A 26317-nucleotide genomic window follows, 5' to 3' on the forward strand; every position below is an offset into this window, starting at 1 on the left:
AAATCTGCTTGTTTTGAGCGTGTTCTGTGATTTGTTTTGAAATAGTTTTCCACGTATTTTGCATTGCAGATACGGTGATATAACTAACTTAAATAACCCGGAAGAAAACCAACAGAAATGGTGAGTGTTTTTTTTTGTTGTTGTGTATACATGTGATCAGCTGTTTGGTATTACGAAATACGAATTATACTGTTATTGATTTTTAAATGCAATTGTAAATGCGTCTTTTATTCTTCCGTTATACAACCAACATTTTTTTATACTTCCATAATCCCGAAAGATATTTTATATTAAGAAATTCGAAAAAGAAAAATTGATATTTTTTTAACCAACTTCGTTGTTTCTACCCATTGTTAGGATTCAGTGATAGTCGCTAGGTGTATGGCAGTATTCTCGTTTTGATGTCCACGGGCTTAGGTAACCAGATAAACAAGTAACACTATATGAATTAATAAAAAAATAATCTTTAACTTTTGATCATCATCTTACATAAAATTGTTAACGTAACCATACTATGTAATACCAGACGTTGTCTCATTCGACCGTGCTTGAAACTGAATGTTAATGCAAAAGACAAAACATAAGTAGGTATGAGGTAGGTATCCTATGATGCATTAAGACCTATGTTTTCTATACAAAGTGTGCATGCCACCTTATAGAAGCAGTAACTGTATGAACTCTTTGAAAGTAATATGTAAAACGTACAATTTTTTTACAGAATAAAGTACATACATATAAAAATTACACTTTCTGATATTGTAAATAATTAACGAACAACCAGGACGCGGTAATTATAATCACTTGTTGATCCTCAGTCGGATCGGCGACGACAAATTATGACTTTCCCTAACACCGGCACTCTCATTGCGTAGTATTTAGTGTTTATTATATTTAGTTTTCATCCAAGTACGTCAATGTGAACTGTGCTAGAAGCGCGTCTCTGTTTTGACTGCGTTTTTTTTCCTCCATATTCACTGGTAGCGTAAGGAACTATTCCAGTTACGCCCGCACGGATAGGTGAGCTCGTGGGCTCAACCTGAGAGAATTTGCTAACACCAGCCCTAGTAAGAACCGTGCTTCGCAAAATCTACCACCGGATCGGAATCGCGACCCACTGAAAAGATCCGGCGAGGAACTCAGTGTCTATGGGTTAGTTCGCTCGTCGTAATCGATAAGTTCGACGAGGACGATGACTGGTGCTTGCAGAGCCCAAAAGCGCCGATAGTAGATCCAGGGAACCAACAAGACATGTTTTGGGCGACGCGGCGACGGCGGCGGCTTTGTTGCCCCGTCCCCTGGATACGATACGTGACCGCGTTAAGTTTGTTATCTAGAAAAAACGACATTTTATTTTCCCTGGATATAAAGTTGCTCGTGTCACTCTCTAATTCATAAACTATCAGTTGTTTTGTGGAACTGGGCGACCACACTGCTATGTTTAATATAACCGAAATATCCGACGTTCAAACCCGGATCATGTCATTTACCATGATTAAAAGCATTCCACATGTTAAACCAGGCTACAAACTATCTGTATGTAAAACTTCAAGCCGAACTCTTTCCTATTATTCGTGTGGTTTAGTTTTCTAACTTCAAAACAGGCTTTCAAATTTATAATATCAGTGAATAAGGTGTTTTATTTACACAAATCCGCTTATAGGTAACGCTTTAAGTACATCTACTTGTCATTGTTAATTTCATAGCAAAAGATCAAAACATTAAAGTAAATCAAACATTTGTGCGGGCTAGGTTGCCTAACGGCAACGCTAACCCGCTAACGCGGGTCTCAGATCAAGCGTCAACAGTTCCGGCGAGTTTCAGAATCTTGCTGCATGTGCTGCGGGAAATCCGTGTAGGTTCCGGCAGTTTTAATGGCAGTTTGAAACGATGGACCGGCAATAATAATATGCCCCATGGCTTAAATCGCGCAGTATCGGAGAGTACGATGCCGGCCTCTTCGGCATGAAATTATTGTCATCGAAGGTACAAGCTTAAACAGCCGCTACAATATTTCCTTGCCAAGCGTCCTGACTTGAAAAGGGTGGTTTAGTTTAATTGTATTGTTCGCCTTCTGCCCGCCATTTTAGATTTTTCTTCAAATAAAAACAATAAATATTTGAGTGTATCTATCTAGTAGAATCTAGGACGTCATATTTTAAATCGAGGTCATTGTGCCGAGCACGAAAATAATAAAAATTTTCAGTTTTGATTCAGTTTCTTTCGTATTATTTAGTTTCTGTTTTGTGAAATATGAGGTTAATAAAATCCAAATTGGAGGTACCGTTGGCAGCAGTCCGGCTATGCATGTCGGCTCATGATATACGGGCCGCATGAGGAGCACAATATATTGTATAATGCGTTCGAAGACAATATAAAACGGATCAATATTTCACATGTGTTGAGTGGCTACCGGAGCCCATATACATCTACAACGTAAATGCGCCACCCACCTTGAGATATAAGTTCTAAGGTCTCAAGTATAGTTAGAACGACTGCCCCGGCCTTCAAACCGAAATGCACCAGGGTGGTGGTACATACCCATGCGGACTCACAAGACGTCCTACCACCAGTAATTACGCAAATTATAATCTTGCGAGTTTGATTTTTATTACACGATGCTATTCCTTCACCGTGGAAGTCAATCGCGAACATTTGTTGAGTACGTATTTCATTAGAAAAATTAGTACCCGCCTGCGGGATTCGAACACCGTTGCATCGCTAGATACGAATGCACCGGACGTCTTTTCCTTTAGGCCACTACGACTTCAAGATATGGAAATTATCAAAATAAATATCATACAATCTTTACCTCAACATAAACAAATATTTACGTCTATATTATGCTCATGAAACATGCTTCAATCAGATGTGGAATCGAATTTATAGTTCTGAAACACATTTAAAGAATTGCGGATCGAGAATGCAATACATTACCTAAACATTATGAAAATTTCGATCGATTTTGTTTGGGACGTCGGTTGTTGGCTGTTGAAATGTAACGTTCGTACTTTATTTAAAAAAGAAAAAGGTCATAACATTCTTAAAAAATAAAAACTTAAAATTAACAAAGAACTTTTTATATTTTGTAACGAATAATGTTTATTTCGACAAGTCATTTTTATATTCCAAGTCAACTTTTCTACTACCGCGGTACTATTGAGGTGACAGAAATAGAAAGCTGGTTAATCAGTGCAATTTGTGGTCAAGAAATTGCCGATCTTCATAATGTTCCTACTTTAGTTGACGCACAAAGTTATTTTAAGCCCATAAAAGAGAACTGTATCAAAAGAAAAAAAGATCATCTCACGCTAAACCTAACATTTCAAATACCGTTTTAGGGTTAATATAAAGCTTAACCTAAGTCAGAGATTTGAAATTTATAGTAAAATATCTGAGTGGTTTCCAAAATTTGAAACCCGGCTACCGAAAGTATTTTTCATCTTACTGAACAAAAAGCCCGCAAATACTCTGTACACAAACCGATCGCTTCATGCGAAATAGGTCACCAGACATTTTAATTTGCAAGTATGTGTCTGGTTCACGTTTGTAAATACCTTTTGGTTCCGTTATAGGTCGAAATATTCGTCACGGAATAAAGAAAAGTGCAAAATGATCTTATATATTGTATAAGCATATAACATAGATTAAATACATACATATATACATAAAACATGACTTTAGGCCTATATATAACAGAGGATGTCTCTACCACCGATATCTAACACCCTTGCAATTGAAACATATAATTTCTTACATTATTTTTGGATATTTTTTTTTAAATCTAACAACAAATATGTTTCATCCATCCTAGCCCGTATTTTTTTTTATAAATGTAGGATTATCTTTGTGAATTACGAACCAATATTGAAATTTCCCACCATTTTCATTTTACCAAAAAAACACTCATGATTAAAATTAAATAAAAGTAGAACATGTCGTAACCATAGAACAGACATTTTCAAGTAATTCTTGAAAAAAAAAATGGAATTTCATCGTTTTTCGGTAATTATCGTCGACTCGATTTACTTATGTATTTTTAGTTCGAGTCGCAGCCATCTTTTTTGGCCCTTTCTTCGGGGATACACGAGGAAGGAGTGAAACACAAATAGAATTTTGAAAAACTAACCTTAAAATATTATAAAGATGTACCTTTACCCTCCATAATTTACAGTTGACACGCAGTTTATTGCCGCCATTAATGCTTTTTTTGTAATAATAAGGCGAAGGTTGCATTAGGGATCGGTAAAAATCGAAATATTATTAATCAAAAAGTAACAAATCCTAATCAATCCTTATTGAGATACGATCTTTTTGTGTTAACGCAAACGGTTCGCTGAATTACTTTTGTTATACTGCATTGGGTTTACTAAGCGGTTTCATTATTGTTCTCGTATACTGCATGAGTGATCTTAAGTTTAGTCACGGGTCAAAGAACCTAAATGCTCTATTGTTTTATTAAGACTGGTTACGATTTTCACAACGAAAGTAAGAACACAGTAGCTTTGTACAAGTTTTATATTCAAACTGTTCTGTTAGGTTACATAGGTATTTAAAATGAAAAAAATACTGAAAATTTGCTGTTTTTTTTTAACTGGTAATCAGGTATAGGTATATTATAATATAAAAGATATTGTGTTGCCATCGGTCAATTACACGAGTAAAATTTTTCAACTTAATCGGGCATCTTTAATTCGGTGAAAATTAACGAAAAACTCCGATGTATATAGATGTATGTACATGGATCCATATAAACTGTCGTAAGACGCCCAATGTTGTTCGATGCTCTTACCACTCTATCTAATTTGTATATGTAATTTGTATTGTAAGTCATCGTGGCCTAAGGGATAAGACGTCTGGTGCATTCGTGTTGAGCGATGCACCGGTGTTCGAATCTCAGGCGGGTGCCAATTTTTCTAATGAAATACGTACTCGATAAATGTTCACGATTGACTTCCACGGTGAAGGAATAACATCGTGTAATAAAAATGAAACCCACAAAAATTATAATTTGCGTAATTACTGGTGGTAGGACCTCTTGTGAGTCTGCACGGGTAGGTACCACCGCCCCGCCTATTTCTGCCGTGAACCAGTAATGCGTTTCGGTTTGAAGGGTGGGGCAGCCGTTGTAACTATACTTGAAACCTTAGAACTTATATCTCAAGGTGGGTGGCGCATTTACCATTCCGACAGGAGCCCTCTTCTTCCATATAGCGAAGGCGTTCGACAAAGTCTGGCACAACGGTTTGATATACAAACTGTATAACATGGGAGTGCCAGACAGACTCGTGCTCATCATACGAGACTACTTGTCGAACCGTTCGTTCCGATATCGAGTCGAGGGAACGCGTTCCCGGCCCCGTCACGTCACAGCCGGAGTCCCGCAAGGCTCCGCCCTCTCCCCGTTACTATTCAGTTTGTATATCAATGATATACCCCGGTCTCCGGAGACCCATCTGGCGCTCTTCGCCGATGACACTGCCATCTACTACTCGTGTAGGAAGAAGGCGTTGCTTCATCGACGACTTCAGACCGCAGCTACCACCATGGGACAGTGGTTCCGGAAGTGGCGCATCGACATTAACCCCACGAAAAGCACAGCGGTGCTCTTCAAAAGGGGTCGCCCTCCGAACACCACGCTGAGCATCCCTCTCCCGACTAGGCGCGTCAACACCCCCGCCCCCGCCGTTCGCCCAATCACGATGTTCGACCAGCCCATACCGTGGGCCCCGAAGGTCAAATACTTAGGCGTCACCCTCGACAGTAGGATGACATTCCGCCCCCACATCAAGACGGTACGCGACCGTGCCGCCTTCATTCTAGGACGTCTCTACCCGATGATATGTAGGCGAAGTAAAATGTCCCTTAGAAATAAGGTGACACTCTACAAAACTTGCATACGCCCCGTCATGACCTATGCAAGTGTAGTGTTCGCTCACGCGGCCCGCATACACCTAAAAACATTTCAAATTATTCAATCCCGTTTTTGCAGGATAGCCGTCGGAGCCCCGTGGTTCGTCAGGAACGTCGACCTCCATGACGACCTGGACTTAGAGTCCATCAGTAAGTATCTTCAGTCGGCGTCCATGCGCCACTTCGATAAAGCGGCACGACACGAGAACCCTCTCATCGTGGCCGCCGGTAACTACATTCCCGATCCTGCGGACAGAATGGAAAGCAGTCGACGTCGCCCAAAACACGTCATCTCGGATCCTCCCGATCCACTAACGGTGCTTTTAGGTACTTCAAGCACCGGTCACCGTTCTCGTCGAACCCGTCGCTTGCGACGAAGGGCTCGACGAGTAAATTAACTCTCAGACACAGCCCACTGAGTTTCTCGCCGGATCTTCTCAGTGGGTCGCGTTTCCGATCCGGTGGTAGATTCTGCGAAGCACGACTCTTGCTAGGGTTCGTGTTAGCAACATCGTCAGGTTTGAGCCCCGTGAGCTCACCTACTAAAGTTAGGGTTACGCCGACATAGCCGCTAGGGCTATCAGCTTAGGTAGGAAAAAAAAAAAAAAAAAAAGAGAAAAAAAAAGCGCATTTACGTCGTAGATGTCCAGTAACCACTTAACACCAGGTGGGCTGTGAGCTCGACCATCCATCTAGCAATAAAAAAAATATATTGTAAATATATTTGAGCCCACACGAGTAAATACCACCACCCACCTATTTCTGCCGTAAAGCAGTAATGCATTCCGGTTTGAAGGGCGGGGCAGTTGTGGTACTGAGACTTGGATATCATGTCTCAAGGAGGATAGCGGTATTTAAGTTGTTGATGTCTATGAGCTTCGATAACCACTTGACACCAGGTGAGCCGTGAGTTCGTTTACCCCAAAGACAGATCATGGATGTAACAGCGTATAACGCAATGCATCAAATACCTTACTTTTGGTACGTATTTATGCATACTAGTGGTCGTTCGGTAGTCGAAATTCGACTATTATTAATTAAAATTATAAGCTTAAACATTATTAAGGGTCTATTGTCAAAGACTATCACAGGCCTCTATGATAACAAATTTCGCCAAGGCTACACTATAGATAAATAATATTGAAGACAAACAATATTAATGATATTCTCAATTTGACCACAGAGTTTATCAATACACAAAAGAGTATATTATATGCGTGTGTTTGTCAAAGGGGATTGCCCACTCTCCATAGTGTGCTAGGCCCAAGGTGGACATTAAATATTACTATAAAAATGGACTGATTCAAATTCTTAAATGTATTAGATATCTAAAAAATATATTGAAATTGACGCCACTATTATAAAAAATATAATAAAAATAAAAAACTCGTTTTGAGGTTAATTTTCTATATAAATACCTCAAGAACTTTTCTTTTTTTAATGTTTAAGATGTTCCTAATGTATTTTTATCAACAATTGTAGTTATTAGGGTATAAAAAACACACATACTTCTTTAAATATCTATATTATTCTATATTTTCTTCATCTTCATACACAATTAGTAAATCATCTAAAAATAGCACAGGAGAGCATATACACGGTTTTAAATCTCGGTCAGGTTAAAACCACAATTCACACAATGGTTTTCAGCCGTAGTATGAAACGTTATTGATAAAAGCAAAATAAATCGAAGAAAAATCAAAACACATCCATTTTGAACGCAAGCACAAGCAGCAAGCGAAGTGTCAGTCAGTCAGATTAAAATCAGTGTTGTCAGTATAAAGAAAAATAATTACATGAAATTCATATATCGATCATTTTTTTAAATAACCGATATTGGATTTATTTCTTAATCTTTTTTTTACGAGTACACATTATATTTTATTTTTTATGTTTTTGTTTTAGTTGTACATATTTAAATAACAATACAAGTTAAGTTTTTTTTTATTGCTTAGATGGATGGACGATCTCACAGCCACCCTGGTGTTAAGTGGTTACTGGAGCCCACAAACATCCACAACGTAAATGCGCCACCCACCTTGAGATATAAGTTCTAAGGTCTCAAGTATAGTAACAAGTTAAAGTCCAATGGGTATGTCTTCGATGTTATTTTATGTGCTGAAAATCGATTAAAATCGATTGATTAATGATAATATTTAAAATGATTTATTTGTATGTTTTTTTATATACTTAAAATGTTTACTTAATACGTAAAAAGTTTTGAAGTTGGCAATATTTTTCCCGCAAAAATAAAATTCTTGTTTTTTTCAATAGAGTTACTTTTTTTAAACTACTTATTGTAAACTGTAGTGGCGCTTATTTGGAAGAAAGTAAATGCATATTTATTTATGACAAAATTAATGCACTAAGTATTTTTTCTCTAATCTATTGTCCGCTTTGGGCCTGAAATGGGCCGTCCCCTTTATGGTAGTGTGTAATTTATTGATTTAATGGATTTTTTTTATTGATTTAGTGGATTTTTTATTCACAATTAAAAAATAACATTCTATATTCTCTATAAAGTGTGGGAAATTTCATACTCCTCCGTCTGCGCAATTTTCGTAAAAAGCGGTACAAAGTTTTTGCTTCACGTATTAATATATGGATATAAAATGGAGATAATATGTACATACAAATCTACTTTCCATTCCAGAATACCACCGGTAGTCTAATCGTGGAGTAATCTTTATTGTTGATGGCAAATAGCGGGCACACCTTAATGATGTCCATCAATCAGGCGCACCCTTCAAAGGGGTCGGTTTCGATCGTCATTTTGAAGACCAGATATTATTGCTATATATATACGTAATTCATGGCTTTTTACGACATCATTGCTGTGGTATGATCTTGGAAATGTTCGTAACAAATATTATATTATTATGATGCTCTCGGAACCGAAAGTTCAAGGGTCACTAAGTCTTTTGTGCATTTATTTCATTAATAAACATTATAATGATATGTATGTACATGTTGAAAGAACGGTATTTTTTAGTTATAATTTGCATACTATTTTTCAGTTCGTTCATACTGGCAACACTAGATTTGTTTTAAAAAAAGATTAATGTCAATGTCAGTTATCGCTTGTCATTACGGATGTTACGTGTGGTATTTTGAAATAAAGATTTTTGTGTTAAGATCCACTAGTTTTCACCTTACAGTCTCACAAATATACAAACCAAGGAGGATTGAGGTCAGGCAGGCGGTCGTTGGTAAAACTAGTGCCAAATCCCTATGCAGTATGATAAGAGTACACGCTTCGCCTACCTCACATAATGTGATATATGGGCAAGAAGATATCAATAATATGCAACCAGATGTTTTTATCAAATTTATTTTTCATTTTTTTGTTGCTTATATGGATGGACGAGTTCACGGCCCACCTGATGTTAAATAGTCACCGGAGCCCATCTAAAACGTAAAAGCCACCACTTACTTTGAGACATGAGTTCTAAGGTCTCGAACGTAAGGGTCGAACCCCGCGTGATCGGGTAGCAGTAATGGGACTTTCCCAAACTTTAAAAAAAATTAAAGGTGGAAAATATTTTATGAATAAACAAAATAAAACCAAAATGAACAAGCATAAACGAACTATCGTCCAGTTTCTCAATGCACGTGTTGTGAAATGTCCGGATAATAGACTGTTACCATATTTTACCAAATACGTAACCTAAAAGAGGAAAAATAATAACCACGAAGCACAATGAAATATGTAACAACGTGTAATATAAAACTACCAAAATTTATTAGTGGTTATGATAGGTTATTATGTACCCGCAAGGATAGGTGCCGCCATTTTGTTAATTTCTGGCGCGAAAAAGTCATATGTTCCGTGTTGAAATTGTAATATATTGACATGATTTATTATATTATGTTTGTTTTGTGCTGTTGGTCTCCCAAATAAATAAAATAAAATGATATTGAATTAAACTAGATGGCTAGAAATGAAATAACATCGCAGTAAATGATGGAAGACTTTAGTGGCCTTTTGAAGGAATCGAAAAAGCCACTCCCAGCGATTTGATTTTATTATCTCACACTTGTTCACTTTCACAGATGTTAAACGGTCATTAGACTACCATTATTAAATAATAACACTAATAAAACAAAACAATTTACACAACCATGTTTCCCGCGCGTTTCCGCCAAAAACTAATTACTTCTCTCATTGCACATACGATAGATACTACTTGGAGATTTTCGAAACAAAATCGAATGACAGTATTTTAATTCGTATTTGGAACATGGACATAGATAGTCGAAAAGCAAAACGCGCCAACATGGCATACGTGTCCTGGCGCCTTGCCAAGGATAAACCGGCCAACCTTTAATCACCCCTCGTGGAGGAACACTTATTACATGTGTAAAATTCTATTTTAGATATTCGAACTGCTTTTATTGCCTTCCGAGTTGATAACGTCCTCGATTCTTTGAATTTCCATTAGGCAACGTCGCGTTGCAAGAACGAATTGACATTCCAATTACGAACTGAAATAGAGTTTAAGTTTTAAAAGAATTCTATTTCACATATTTATTTATTTTTTCTATATCTGTGTTCCACTCAAAATTGAACAGTTAAATTTTTTTTTACTTTAATTTTTCGTCTAAACATTTCCACGAGAAGCCACTGAAATTGTAAAAAAAATGCTTTTAATCACGGCTTTGGTGGTATTCAGTGGTTACCGTAGTCCACGGGCAACACAACGTGAATGCCGTCACTCAGCTTGAGACATAACGTTAATGTCTCAATTACGGCTCTCCGATACTTCAAACTGAAACACATTGCTGTTTCGCGACAGTAATCGCCAAAATGGCGGTAGTTACCCGCATTGGATCACAAGTCGCTACGATTTATTATGTAAATTATAATATTTGCCGGTTTAATTTGTATTACAGAAAAAAAAAAATTATTAGCTGTAATGTAAAACCTATTTCGTGTTTGAAAACAATTCTCTTATGTAGTGTCTTGTCGCTTCTTTAATTCTCGAAGGTTAAAATAATTTTTGACTGGAATAGAATAGAACGAAACGCCAACCGGAAACCATGCTACATATTCGAGTGAAGAACTACATTCTTAGTCAAAAATGAACTATTTATGGGCTTCCGCGTTCTGAAAATAAATCATAGCACACGGCTTGTCAGAAACGTTATTGTAGACTGGTTGCCACGACGAATTTAAATATAGAACAACAAGTTGGGTATCTTGTGAGATTGCCTCGTTGGTATGGTGGCCAGTGTCTTCACACCACGCCGTCCAGGTTCCCGGTTGGAGTCGGCTGTCTTTATGAAAGTCATTTGTTATTCGGAGTCTGGTCTTTTTCGCAATTTTGTCACCAGTATCCATAACACAGGAAAAAGTTTTATTTTACCGAAGTCCATTGAAACAATTCCGTCACCCACCTTGAGTTAGGGGGTCCAATTATCAATCGTACCTTACAACCCTTTGACAACGCATAATTGCTTCGGGACTGGTTTACAGTATCTGCAATCAGATCGTGTGCGCATATGGATTCATCGAGATTATCCAGGTCGTGACTCCGAATTGCCTCAATAGCGAATGAAAATCATTGGAAAATCGCTCGCTTGTCTTGAGCTACTGATGGCTCCTATTTATCTACTATTTAAAACAATAGGGTGTTATTGTTTGCTAACGTCTCAGCCCGCAAAGTTTAAGGGCTGAGCCAATGATTCCTCGACACTACGGATCTTGGGACTTGTGTCGTTTCCCTGTCTCTCGAACCCTCTCCATACTCCTCCTCTCAAGATGTTCGTTCTCGTGTGATTCTCTATGTGTAACTCCACTATGCACGGCAAGATGGTGGATCCAGGAGCTCTTTTTATAAAAGGAAACTATAATTGAGACTGAGTTGGCACAAATTATATCTGTTTTCACTGCTAAAGCCAAATCTGTTTTGCCGCGTTTTTAGTAACAAATTGCTTTATATGTATAAAGACAACGCATCCGGGAATACTTTAGTCTGCATTTATATTTATATTGTGTTGGTATCGAGGGGCATGTGTAACAGTACTACCACCACCCCGCCTACTTCTGCCGTGAAGCAGTAATGCGTTTCGGCTTGAAGGGTGGGGCAGCCGTTGTAAAGTACTATAAAGCTGAGACCTTAGAACTCATGTCTCAAGGTGGGTGGTGGTATGTACGTTATTGATGTTTGTATGGGCTTCGGTAACCACTTAACACTATGTAGGTCCTGAATTCGTCCATTCATCTAAACGCTTAAAAAAACCTCAATTTGATCCCTGGCTGTCATTCGACTTGTATGATATAAAACTTTCTAAGTGTTCGACACGATAACACCTCGATATTACGCCGATAAATATATTTTAAAAAAAATCCCCACCCTCCCCTACTTTATTGCCGCTACTAATATTATCGTCGAATAAATTTCCTCCAATATCGAACCTAACAAAACAAAGAAACGTTTTGATCTGTCAAAATTTTAAATCGAACGATTAATAAAATTAAAACCTTGACCTATTTCCGGGAGGCGCACAGTTAAAATATTATACAGAATATATTATACACAAATATTAATTTATAATGAAATCACTGATAAAAAAAAGAACAGCTAATTAGTAACCACCACTTCATATCAAAACTCCACATCAGTTGAATACCGTCATTATAGCATATCTCAATTGAACCTAAATTCGCACGTTCGACTGCAGATCTGCAGTTTTTTCTGGGGCAGTAGCGTGTTCCCTTGACCCAGTTTTGGTTACCATTCAGCCTACATTTGAATCCCGGTCTCGACACGACCTACTAAACTATGGGATTTGTTCCGACGAAGCCTTATTCGCGACTTTAATCGTAAAGTATAATTAATAGAGATCTTATTGTTTGATTTTGTAAAATTTTATGATCCATCGCAATTGTCTTTGCCTAAAATCTCTTCATTTCATAGAGCTAAAACTTACAGTAAACTATTAGAACCTGAACACCAAATGAATCTGAATGCAATTATTGCAATAAGACTTGGATAATTTTTTCAAGACGTACTACTGTTAATTGAGCGAAAGATATATGTCACAGAACATACAAATGCGTATGATTTTTTCAAAACCACTTTTAATGTTCTCTGTAGATATAATGAATAAAAAATACGCAGTAATGAATTTGAGCAATCTTCATATAACACGCAATCATTTGAACAGTGTTGTTACGAAGTCGTAACGATAAATAAACATTTTTCAAGTAATTAAATCAGAAACGAAACCGGAGTGTGCTGCGTAATAACAAAATAACAATGACCTTGTTAACTGTAGCGGGACACAAGGAAATGTTTATAGCACGGGTTCAACTTTTTATTGTTATTGAAATGGCCTCGCTGCGACGCGCGAATTGCATTTCATTTCAGACAATTGCACGCGACCATCCGTCACTGTCATCTAATGAAAAAATTGTCTATGGACGGGATAGGGATGATTATGGAGGGTCCGGATCAAAAGGTATTTGTTTTAACTGCCCCGTTCGATCTAGATTAATTTCGTGATATTTTTATGAGTTGCATTCATAGTATTGTCTTCAGTATACGCGAGTCGTAGACTTAATATACTTTTGCGGTTCAAACTCGCGCCTGAACGTCCGTTACCACGAAAAATTGCAAACAGGGGGATGCGAACTTGCATGAATGGTTCAAGTTTTGGACAAACAAAAACGGCACGTTAAAATTGTAAATACAACACATTACATATCGAAACTTTACATTGAAAACAATCTACGCCTACCTATAGCTTTAAAAACATCTTTAATAAAATAGACTCCACAAAGCACCTTGACATACGCATAGAATGCTAAATTAAAAAAAAAGCGTCCATTTTCTAATATTTTAATATAAGCAATGGAAATGAGAAACGCGAAATATGAGTTTTATTTAGTAAAACCTTTTTTACTTTAGATAATCTGTACAAGCCTATCCACGCAGTGAACTGCCAAGAGAAATGGTAACGTAGCTACGCCAAAGAAAACAATTTTTTTCATTATTTTTCTTATCAAATACGCAAACGGAGTTTCGAGAATTGACTTAATTCTTTTTAAATATTTCGACCATTTTACCAAACTACCGTTTTTTTTTTAATAATTAAAAGCGAAAACGAATGTTTATAATGGACATATATTATGTCACTTTAAAACGATAATTATGAATGACAAATTTCTAAATCATTAGTAGCAAAATACCACGTTCACAGTTTTTTTTTGCAAGTCATTAGAAAATGCAGTAACTTTCGTTTTCACTGTCGAGCACTCGTAATGATCGTTCGTAATAGTTGGCGCGAATTTGTGGACAGAACCGAACGTATTCTCGCGCAGTAATCTATGTATCTTAAATCTAAATGTTTAAAAGTATACAGTACAGAAATATGGCATACAACAAAATCTATATTAACATGTTTTACAAATGATTTTTTTTTATTCTAGTATAAACATAGCACACTATGCAAAATTCTTGACTATGAAAGATAGACTGGGCACTAGGTACCCAATTAAATTACTACCTATGTATCTTCTTCTTAAAGTATTAAACTGGGGTTTATCTAGTCGCTCTACAGCAAATGCGTTACGTCGGTAATCTTAAGGGCAACGGAATTAGCCGAGCGCGCCCGAGTTTTGCCGAAAGATTACGAAACTTCCTCGCCGAACACAAAGTTAAAGTACATATTCAAATTTCAAATAAAAAGAACAAAAATAAAATTTGTCTATGAAAAAAATACACGTCCAGACACGAATAAATCGATTTTTTTTTAATTCGTATTTATTACATACTAGTCGCATTTGTTCAATGAACGACAAGAAAACTCAAGTATTCATATAAAAAAAATACGTCTTAAAACGTATTAAGCTAAAAGAAAATTATGAAGCATTTATTTAGGGATATTTTACGTGTGCGTTTTAACCTAAACAATAAGTGTCACTAAACGAAAAGTTGCACGCTGGCGGCTCTCGTCCACAATCTGATGCTCCTTAACCGCGAATTTTTTCGTCTTCTGATGCGTCTTAATCCTTCAAGCATACCCATCACGATCAGATAAAATAATGAATACACAATGATTTGTTCTAGAAAGGCCGACCCAGTCCTACAAAAGTCTCAAGCCGATAGACATTACATATAACATTGCTACCTGCCGCCTCGAGATATGAGGTCAAACTTACAATATTAATTAAAATGGTAATTAAACAGCATAATTTCACTCGAATTAAATTTGTAGTTCTAAAATCACGCGAAACAATTATTCGAGTTGGACAGTAGCCATTACAATAATATTATGTATGTACCTACCTAAATATTCTAATATAATATAAGTGCACAATAAAATGTTTATTCTTACTCATATCATCATACATCTTCAACGAAGCGCCTTAGTTAGCTATTCAATGAAAAAGAGCTCTCGATTCCTTTCGTTTTGAACTACATCACAAAGATCGTTTAGAGAGGTCGGGGTCTTGTTAAAATGGACGAGAACAAACTGCAATAGGTCATTGACTTTGCATAAATTTAAATTTATAAATAAATGTTTGCGAGGATTGCGTTAATAAATCGTTTTGAAATAAAATATAAAGATTCGTTATTTATTAGTAGACATGGAGCCAAATGCTAATTATTGGCTGTGTACTTATGTCGTAGTATAATCTATTTGAAACTGTCGTTTTTTTTTATAGACAGTGAATCGCTGTTCGAACAGAATATATTTATCTGCTTTAAATCGATTAAAAAAAAAAGGAGTAACTCCGTTCGGGTGTATTTCTGGACGTGACTAACTCAGATCTTCTGCTACGTAGGCCAGAAATGAATCCACTTTTAAATAACAGAGGTCGATGAGAGTGATTTTTTTTTGTGATTTTGTAATTATCTGAGATTATATCACAGCATATACATTTTTATAGTTAACTTCATTGCGTAAAACTATGGAGGGTAGAGTTAAAGAGCATCATCTTGTATATGGGGACAAGTTGGAAAAGTGTCCACCTGTAAACAGCGAGCTTATAGATAGATAGATAGAGCTTATAAACTCACCGAAATAGCGCTAGTGCAGAAAGTGAAAATGATATAAATATAGCAATTTACTGATGGTAGGACCTTTTGTGAGTTCGGGTAGGTACCACCACCCTGCCTATTTCTGTCGTGAAGCAGTAATGCGTTTTGGTTTGAAGGGTGGGGCAGCCGTTGTAACTTAGAACTTATGTCTCAAAGTGGGTGGCGCATTTAGGTTGTAGATGTCTATGGCCTCCAATAACCACTTTACACCAGGTGGGCTGGGAGCTCGTCCGCCCATCTAAGCAATAAATAAAAAGTTTTAAACAATCTCATCTCCTGTCGTTTAATTTAATCCCACTAGATTGTAATTTCAAATAAATCAATTTTATTTCATCCCACTATTTTTTTTTAAAGTACTTATTATGTAAGAATTGAATTTCTTTATAAAGTTGACACTAGCAACAATAGCAACGTAAGAAGCCAATTGCCATACTGAAAAAAATTATTACATTTTTTTTTATAGTGAAAAGAACATACTCCCAACCTGGTCGAATGTTAACCGTTGCTCGTGGATATGAACAACACTAGAGGCTAGTTGAAAACAAGACCCTGTCGCGACTAAGTGTCTTAAACTTGTATTTTTCGTATTATCGGAACTAAATAAATGTAGGTAGGTAATAAATAAAAAACATGGTCGCGTCACAATGATTATGACTCACATAATTATTTTGGGTTATAATTAATAACAAATTAAAAATAAATAAAAAAGTTTGATAGTCAGGTCAACCTTTTTACATTGCGCATGCGTCAACTTTCAATTCGTTCACAGAGTATAAAATGGTCTTGTGAAAGCTACCGTAACTAAGGACTCACTTAAACTAAATTACTATAGAAATAACGTTAGCTTTCCATCCATTTTGGACGAACAATTTTCTGTAATTTAACTAAGACTACTTTTGCGGTTTAGTCTCGTGTTTATTATTGTCATTTGTCATTATTTCTGAAGTTTCGAATACTGCACATTGTCGTGGTCACGAACGACCATAGATAAACCATACCATAGACCATAGATTATACACTTAATATATTTGAGATAGATGCGCAACTCTCATTTTTATTTTTGCTTTAGTTAGAGCCCGGGACAGCAGGCGTCGCTGCTGTCGATTATTAGTCTCCCTACCCCCCACCAGGTGGCTTTTTTAGTAATTTTAATATTTTTTATAATTAACTCTCTTTATGAAAAAATCTTATCGTTTAGAATCGCTGAAATTCCCGGTAGTACTTATGAAATATTAAAGAACGTTTGATTGTGTTCAGCATTCTAATCGATAAGACCTTTTCATACAGAGAGAAAACAGTTTTTTTAAATAAAAAGCTGTAATTCTCTGTAAGCTATTTAATTTCCCTATATTACAAACAATTTACTGTTAAAAGATAGTATGAACGTACAATTGTATAAAATTTCGAATAACAATAACTCCTCTAGATTAATCCTACTAGAGTACTTAATAACATTAAATCGAAAGTTATCTAAAAGTTAATTAAGTCTAGATAATCAAATCATTCAATGTCACTTAAGTCATTTGTGCGAAATATAAACATGTCAGCTTTCCATTACAAACATAGTAGACAATTTGAATTAAATTTAATAAATTTGTTTCTTAACTATAGCAGTTCTTGCTTAAAGTTGATCGTGACAGATCATGACCTTGTATGAAAATATTACATCTATAAACACTACCTATGCTTCGTCATACAATAATTGTCATTTATACTAGCATTGTAGAGATAATACACACACTAAAGTGAATACTAAATTATTCTTAGCATTCTTATAAACATTTAGAAATTTAAGAAACGATTAACCCACAATCATGTTCATAACATGTGACATTTTGTTCTGCACAAACGTTTTATTACATGATTTGAAAAACAAAAAATGTTTAAAAAATGTAATGATGATTTAAAGTACTCTTAAATATTGATAGTTTGTACTTAATGACGCTTATAGTAATCTTAGACATGATTACATTAGTTATACTTTTATTCCCTATCTAAATTATTTCTATTCTGACGTTTCTGATGCTTTAGCTTTGGTAATACTAGATGAAACAAACAGCAGATTGAAAGAAAATCATCTTAAAGTTAATTACATTCATTACAAACCATTAGTTTACATTTTGTTACAAAAGAAACTGGTGTTCGTTACATGCAAATGAATTATAAACATACACATGCAAACATAAAATGTAAATTTATCTTTTAATCCAAATTAATATTACATAAATAGTATACATAATAGTACATTAATATTACATCTAAGAAAGGGTTTCGAAATTTTTTATTGCACTCAACAGCAGACGAGCACGCAACCCGGCCCATGATAAGTGGTCACCAGTGCTTATAAACTTCAGCAGTGCCATAGGGGTTGCTGTCTATCACTTAAGTTTTAATAAATTATTAATATACTCAGTCACAAGCATATTGATTTCACATAATGAAAATGTAAGAAACATAATCATGTTTGGGCATTTTCATTTATATCTGCTCATACAGAAAACACAACTTAGCAAATATATTCCACAGTTAATCTAAATAATTGCAAATAATGCTTTTAAAGACCGTTGACTTTTGATCATTAATTAAAATCATCTTCTCGTAGAATTTACAAAAGGTTATTTACAAAAATTTATATCAGTATTTTCATATATTACTAACTTACTAATTACAACTATTCAAACGTAATACTATAACTATAAGAACTAAACAACCTATTTTAAAACAAAATTGGCATCAATTTAGTTCTTATGAACTATTTCAATTATTAATTTATCAATTATAAACATATTTAAAAAAAATTAAGATCCCTTGTGAGTTCACATTCCTTGCTGAATTAGTTTCTCTTCTGAAACGGAGAAACAAAGTATATTATGTATGTAACAAATATTGAAAAAATACGACCATGAAAAATTTAGTGTTAATGTAATCATACTTACAAATTAATATATTACATAACACGTTCTGGTTCAAATATAGTGCATCAATCTTTTCATGTTTCAGACATTTTAGTGCTCCTTATAATTTTTCCATAAAATTTTGTCCTTATCAAACCTTTGTCTACAAAAATAAAAACATTATTTTATATTGGGTAGAAGGATGAACGTGGTCACAGGCCACTTGGTGTAACTTAGTTATCAAACACCAGGAAACAAAACGTGAATGCCATCATCTAACTTTGGATGTGAGATCAATTGTGCTGTATTTTATTTAAACAGGAAAGCATGACTGATTGATCATTCCAAAAAACTAGTTCGGGCCCACTTGACAATAAGCATATAATACGCTGAGTTGCAAAACATAAATACTTCCACCCACTCGAGACAATTTTATTATCTGAGGTGTGTGTGTGATAGTTCGAGACTTAATACCGACTGTTTTGATCAAAACTTAACATATATGATAGCTAGGCAGCAGAAATAGGAAGGACCATTAGTTGGTGCTAATTCATTTAATTATATTATGAATAATAATTCTGTTAGCAAATAATATACCGGGAAAATAGTGTAAACTCACCGTTATCAAGGCATCCGAAATAGCATTTCATTTTCGATCTTCGAGGCATGCTGATTTTTAATAATAAACATTCTGTAAGAAATGAAAATAGTTACACAGGCTTACAAAACGCTAACGAAGAAAAAAGTATTGGAGCCAAGTTATGTCTAAAGAGAATTCAAAACAGAGTTTCTCAATGTCTAATCGTCTAATATTCTCATAAAGCTAAAAGTTGCTCTAAATTAATACTACAACGTAAAATAACTCACACCAAGACCAAAAAAAAACGATTTAAAAAATTAAATCGTTACGACATTTTGAAAACTTTTTTTTTTTTTTTGAGATTGTTTTACGGCCCTGGAATTTTGAAAACTTCAAAGCAGTGTTTCCACTTACGTTTTTTTTAACACATTTTACCCTAGTTTCTTTTGAATTTACCCTAAAATTTCCTAGACAACTTTCCTCTTTCCTTTATATCCTTTATATATCCTTTATATATATATCCTTTATATATATATCCTTTATATAGAAAGCGTAAATAAAATACAGAAAATAAACCACAGCATATTATTTAATGTAGGTATATATAATATAAACGCCCCCAGAAGATCATAGATCTATAGGATTAGAATTTTCAAGGAAGTCGACGCATTGCTTTTATATTCTTTTGCTGCACAACCTAACACTGTTCGGTTCTAAAATTGAGCAATTGTTTGCTGGCAAAGTTGGGAACTTTCTATGAAGCAAGCCGTTCAGGGTTTAATTAGAAAGCCTGTTTCTTTTGTCAGTTTTTAAATTTGAGAACACTGAATAATCTTTCCACCTCAGTCTTTGAAGAAGGAACTGCTAGCAAAAGTGAAATGACAATTACAAGGTTTTCGTAAATGAAATTACCATGATAATCTTTCATGGTACATGAAGTACCTGTATATTACAATACAAGTAAGTTCTGATGACATCAACGAAAATAGGTAAATAAAAATTTGGCGGATTATATTTATTGGGATTCTGGGGAATCCCTAAGAAAAAGCAGTGGCTTAATCTATGATTTACTTTACTAGAGGGTTACTGTTGAATCAAACCTTTATAGTTTTTATACACAACTCTGTTTTATTCTTTTACTTGTCAACTCGACTTAATGTCATTCTCTCTCCATAAAATAAAATGTTCATTGTTTTACTTTAATTATCGTTTATTTTAAAATTCACAACAGTTACTAGTATAGGCTTTGCTTTTTACCCCGAAATATCCTAAATCCTGGTATTTTTTAAATTGTCTTTATCATCCAAAATATCAGCTATTTTTCCCTAAAAAAGGGAGAATTCCCTAAAAGTGGAAGCACTGCTTCAAAGTACGCTACATTTTTTATTGAGTCAGAACTCATATCTGCCATCTAGTGAGTTTATTAGATCATTAATGCCTAAAAGTTACAAAAATGACGTCGCCACAGGAGTAAGATGACGCTAGTTGTATGTTATTTTCCTTTGTATGGGAGTTGCACCCCCCTGCCATAGACCATACCGCGGGCGACTAAGATGGACGACCCCTCGAAATTTGAATGTTGTGAGAACTACCGTCTAATGTTCTATAAAAAATATATCCAGACTTTTACGTTACGTTTTACACAGAAAGAACACACAGTATCTGGTGGTCTGGCAGTTCGTTTGACTTTGTTTTGTAGTAGTAAACCGTAAAAGTACATAGTTTTAATTATAATATATCTACAATTCGCGGAATCAGAAGTATATATGTTAATTTAATTATAAATATAAGCTTAAAAAAATACGTGATCAGTAAAACGGAAAATGGGAACAAACGCGTGTAAAAATGTTGCTGACAGTTGGTAATCTAGAGTTGCTGATCTGGCCAAGTGATGTAAAATTGAAAAACATTGCTATCAATCAAACGTATCTCACCATTCTGTATCGTTCAAATCAAAATATTTATGAAATTTATTTGAATAGACAATAAGTATGTAGTGGGAACGGGAGCTCAGCTTATACCTTAACGTCACGGCGATGCAAAATAAACCTACAGCTACGTAATATTTAGGTCGTAATTTATCACAGCCTTGCACACGATAAGCTACGTCATAACAGTGTGCTTAGTGCGAGTTTTTTGACGATCGCGATTGCGTAAAAATTAACACAAATTTGTATATAGTTGGAACAACGCCCCTAGCGGCAAACGTAGGCAAACGTTCCAACTCCATACAAATAAGAGTTAACTTTTACGCTATCGAGAGCGTTAAAAAACTCGCACTAAGCACACTGATCATTTAACTGTTATGTAGTGTCTGACACATACAAAAGTGAATGTGTCAGATTTAGAGTTAATATGTTTATAAATACTTTCAGGTCCGGTGATGGAGAAGAGGGAGACAAGAGTACAAATGAAGCTGTATCTAGGATACCACCGCACTGTCATATCACGATTAAATGTACTCGAGAAGTAAGTGCAGCTCCTTCCTTTGCTCATGAGTCACGGGGTTTCCTCTGAGTGTGTGACTAAATTTCTCGAGTTTCCTTATTATTGTCTGTCTATTAGCCGTCTTCTCGAGCCAAGCTGTCTACGTATACTGGTGACTGAGCTCATAGCCGGCCTGTTATTAAATAGGTATCAAGGCCTATAGGCATCATAAAGTGAATGCCTCCATCCACTTTGAGACGTGAGGTTTAAGCTTCATTTATATAGTATAAAAGCTGTCCTGTCCCTTCATACGGAAATGCATTATTGCTTCGCGATATAAATAGGCCGGATGATACCTACCGGTGCGTGTTCACAAGACTACTTACCATGAAGAGAATTCGTTAATCATTTCCTTGATCATTTATGGCTTTTTGGCATCTGAAAGTTATGGTCTTATTAAAGTTTCAGAGTAGTTTTAAGCTAGATAAAGTACACGCATTTTATTTTTAACTCTTCTATATATTCGATTCCAATTAAATATTTTTTCCATTGAAATCCCTGGTGTGGCGATGCTTATTACTTTTTAAGTTCAGTCGCGAATAAACGCTCCGATTAACCAGTTGTGTTATTTAATTATCTCACTTCCGATAACGCCCTGAACCATTATTGACCACTACCAAAATAACACCTAAAAGTGTTTACTTTTTCTTCAATTACCAACAGAATTTAAAGCAGCATACAAATAATACTACAGAATATTTAAATAATTATAACGAACGCTCTCAAAGTCAACCTCAGCTTGCATTTAACAAAAGGAAAAAACAAAATAAAAGCAACGTTAACGAGTCGGTAGAGCTTGAGGTTTTTAAGGGCATTATTACCTATAGGAAAAATGTCGCACTGGTAAAACCTCGTCAGGTTGGAGCCCCATGAGCTCACCTACTAGTTAAGGTTACGCTGAAATAGCCTCTCAAGGCTCTCTGCTTAGGTAGGAAAAAAAAAGAGAAAAAAAAAGGTTTTTTTTATTGCCCTTGTAGACAGACGAGCATACGGCTCACCTGATGGTGAGTGGTTACCGTCGCCCATGGACTTCAGCAATACCAGGGGCAGAGCCAAGCCGCTGCCTACCGCTAAGGTAAAACCGCTTGACGTAATTTCCAGATCGCAGGTTTCAATGGCCTATCCGAAGCCGTCCGTCGTCTAGACTTCTCCTCGGCCGTCCGCGATGTTCGCCGCTTCAATTACATATGCGCTTTGTTGGAGCTATTGCTTCACGGGCAACGACTGACCCACCTGCCCGGGGCTGCTCAGAAACTCTTGCTGTCCATGCTGGAGCAGTTAGCCGACCAGGGTGAGGTTCAAATCTTAATCTATGTATTATTCACTTTGAGAACGTACTGTCCAATTTAGGCAAGTTATATACGATTTTACGTATCGATGTGTTTGTCACATGTTCCGTATGGACTCCGGAACGGCTGGATCGGTTTCGATGTAATTTTCAGGTTATCTTCAGATTAATATAGCGAGTGATCATAATATATATTATGAAGTTTTATAGCGAAGTTTTATAACAGAGGCAAATCAAAGATACCCATCGGTGAAGCGGATCGAGCTTGACTAGTACTTTTTTATTTATTTTTTATTGCTTAGGTGGGTGGACATGCCCATGGTGTTAAGTAGTTACCGGAGCCCATAGACATCTACAACGTAAATGCGGCCACCTACCTTGATATATGAGTTCTAAGGTCTCAGTATAGTTACAACGGCTGCTACACCCTTCAAACCGAAACGCATTACTGCTTCACGGCAGAAAATAGGTGAGGTGTGGTACCTACCAGTGCGAACTCACAAGAGGTCCTACCACTAGTAAAAAAGATGTTCCGAATGGACTCCGGAACAGTCTTCATTAAGATAGCGAGAGATCGAAGTTTTGTAGCGATCGCAACAGAGGCAAATCAAAGATAGGTCGGCGAAGAGGGTCAAGCTTGACTAGTACACTAATCTACTAGTAGCTGTACCCGTCCGCTTCGCTGGACATTTAAAATTAATATTATTATTTCTCACCCCCACAAAGATTCTCATCATTAACGCCCCCGCAACTGGTGTAGGGAGTCCAACACTCATATAAATATTAGCCTATCCATTAAGTACATGTATTTTCTACATGGGTACCAAGTTTCAAGTCAATCTGATGCATGGTTCAGTAGTTATAACGGAACATCCGTAAAAACCACTATAGATTTATATATTAGTATAGAAGTATAGATTTACTGCCGATACGTTGACGAAACATGGTTAACTTGAATTGTGTAAAAATTACGCATACTTCAGTGGCGCAGTCGCAACAAAACCTGAACGCTCTCCGCGCTCTGCTGAGCGGGGTGAGTGCGCTGCGCGAGGCCGAGCGGCGGTCATGCTGGGGCCGGCCGCTCGGCTCGAGGGCGCTGTGGGGGCACCACGACCACGCCATAGCCAGGATCCATCACATCGCCAGTGCCATACGTATACAAGAGGTATTACAGCTTTTTTTTCCTACCTATTCTAGTAACCTCAAGAGGTCAATCTAGATTCGCCGAGCTGGTAGGTGTGAGCTCACGGGACGCAAACCTGACGACGTTGCTAACACGAACCCTAGCAAGGGCCGTGCTTTGCAGAATCTACCACCGGATCGGAAACGCGAACCACTGAGAAGATCCGGCGAGAAACTCAGTGGGCTGTGTCTTTGGGTTAATTTACTCATCGAACCCTTCGTCGCAAGCGACGGGTTCGACGAGAACGATGACCGGTGCTTGAGGTACCTAAAAACACCGTTAATGTATCGGGAGGATCCGAAATGAAGTGTTTTAGGCAACGTCGACTGCTTTCAATTCTGTCCGAAGGATCGGGAATGGATATTATGATAGCGCCGTATAACATTCATCCTTATACAATTCTCATTCTTTTGCTGAGCCTTGAGAGCCTATTTCAGTTTCGCCTTGACGCGTAAGTGAGCTCACGGGGCTAAACCGAGAGTCTTGCTAACACTGGCCCTAGCAAGAGCGGTGCTTCGAGACATTAACGCGGTGGCATTGACACATGAGTTTCAATGACAAGTCTCAGTTATACAGTACGGCCTTTCAAACCGAAACGCAGAAATAAGCGGGGTGGTGGCACCTATCCGTGTGGGGTCACAAGACTTCCTATCCGTACAAAAAGAATGTATTCAGCAAATCGATATTTGACATCGTCAACCGAACAGCTCTTACCTCTTTAGTGATGTCTGTTAATGTACAATTAGAAGCCCAACAGGTCTTCTGGCTGTACCTATTAAAGTCGTGAAAGGCTTGCGGTCTCAATGGTCTGATGACTCTGCCATTTGATATTTCAGCCCGGACCCGAGGTTGTGCCGAAACTTCACGATCTACCAGAGGAATGCATTCGGGACATCCTGTTGAGGTTAGCGGATCACAGGGATTTAGATGTGAGTGGAAACATCCTTGCTTACAAACTAGAAATCACATATCGTTCAAAATCTAAAGGTCTTTATTGCTGACTGGTTTTAGATCATTTCCCGTCGCGACCAACGTCATGCGTACGGCTTGAGAGGCGGGACAGCTGTCTCAATGAACAGTTGAGCTTTAGACCTCATGTCTCAAGATGGATGATTGGTGATGATGGTGGGATTGATTTTGATTTTTACAGGTTCTACTAATCCCTAATCACTGAAAATAACAAATAGTTCATTTTAATTGCAGGCAGCGTCGTCAGCATGGAGCGTTATGTCGTCAGTATGCTCGGAGCAGAGGATCTGGCGTGAACTGGTCAGCTTTCACTTCACGAACCAACAGATCGATGCGGCCGTCGCCAAGATCAAGGAGGACGATAAAGAAGTCGAGTGGAAGAAGATCTTCCATCACCTCAGGAAGTAAGTTCGTTTGGAATTATCAGAATGACAAGGGGAAAATTTACAAAACGATCATTAGACCTATCGTGCTGTATGGATCTGAATGTTGGGCAACGAAATTAAAGCAAGAAAGAGGAGTGCATGAGGCAGATGCGAATGTTGACATGGATGTGTGGAGTGTTAAGAATGGACAAGATGAGGAATGAGTATATCAGAGGAAGTGTGAAAGTAGCCCCGGTGATTGACAAATGAAAGACCGGACGGTTAGCGTGATATGGACATGTGATGCGTAGAGGGGAGATGCATGTGACTAGAAGATGTATGGAAATGGTAGTGCGAGGTAGAGGGGGAAGAGATCGACCGAAGAAGACATGGATGGAGTGTGTGAATGACGAAATGAGAGAGAGAGGAGTGAGTGTTGAGATGACGGCTGATAGAAGAGAATGGAACAGAAAAATTCGCTGTGCCGACCCCACCTAGTGGGATAAGGTGGAGGCAAAGAAGAAGAGAATGACAACACAAATAGGAAGGTTAATTAAACATAATATTCTTTACTTTTACTAGTCAAATGGGT

The 26317-nt window shown here is 36.8% G+C and overlaps 1 protein-coding gene and 1 long non-coding RNA gene across 4 annotated transcripts in view; one reads left to right on the forward strand and one right to left on the reverse strand.

Annotated features, from left to right (window-relative positions):
* LOC101746293 (F-box only protein 32) overlaps window positions 1–26317 on the forward strand; it is a 32204-nt gene that overhangs the window by 390 nt on the left and 5497 nt on the right. For 2 of the 3 annotated variants that reach the window (XM_004927124.5, XM_021348650.3), the window contains exons 2-7: window positions 70–120; window positions 21809–21902; window positions 23022–23211; window positions 24192–24373; window positions 25228–25320; window positions 25595–25764. In XM_004927124.5, coding sequence (XP_004927181.1) covers window positions 70–120; window positions 21809–21902; window positions 23022–23211; window positions 24192–24373; window positions 25228–25320; window positions 25595–25764 — 780 coding nt within the window. The remainder of the gene's footprint in view (window positions 1–69; window positions 121–21808; window positions 21903–23021; window positions 23212–24191; window positions 24374–25227; window positions 25321–25594; window positions 25765–26317) is intronic. The other variant, XM_012691221.4, reaches the window with a different exon arrangement.
* LOC134199747 (uncharacterized) lies at window positions 17281–21641 on the reverse strand. Its single transcript, XR_009974371.1, has 2 exons — window positions 18896–21641; window positions 17281–18804 (listed from the first exon to the last, which is right to left on the reverse strand). It is a non-coding gene; the product is annotated as an uncharacterized LOC134199747 (long non-coding RNA).

Source organism: Bombyx mori, chromosome 11, assembly GCF_030269925.1.
Source record: "Bombyx mori chromosome 11, ASM3026992v2".
NCBI lineage: Eukaryota > Metazoa > Arthropoda > Insecta > Lepidoptera > Bombycidae > Bombyx > Bombyx mori.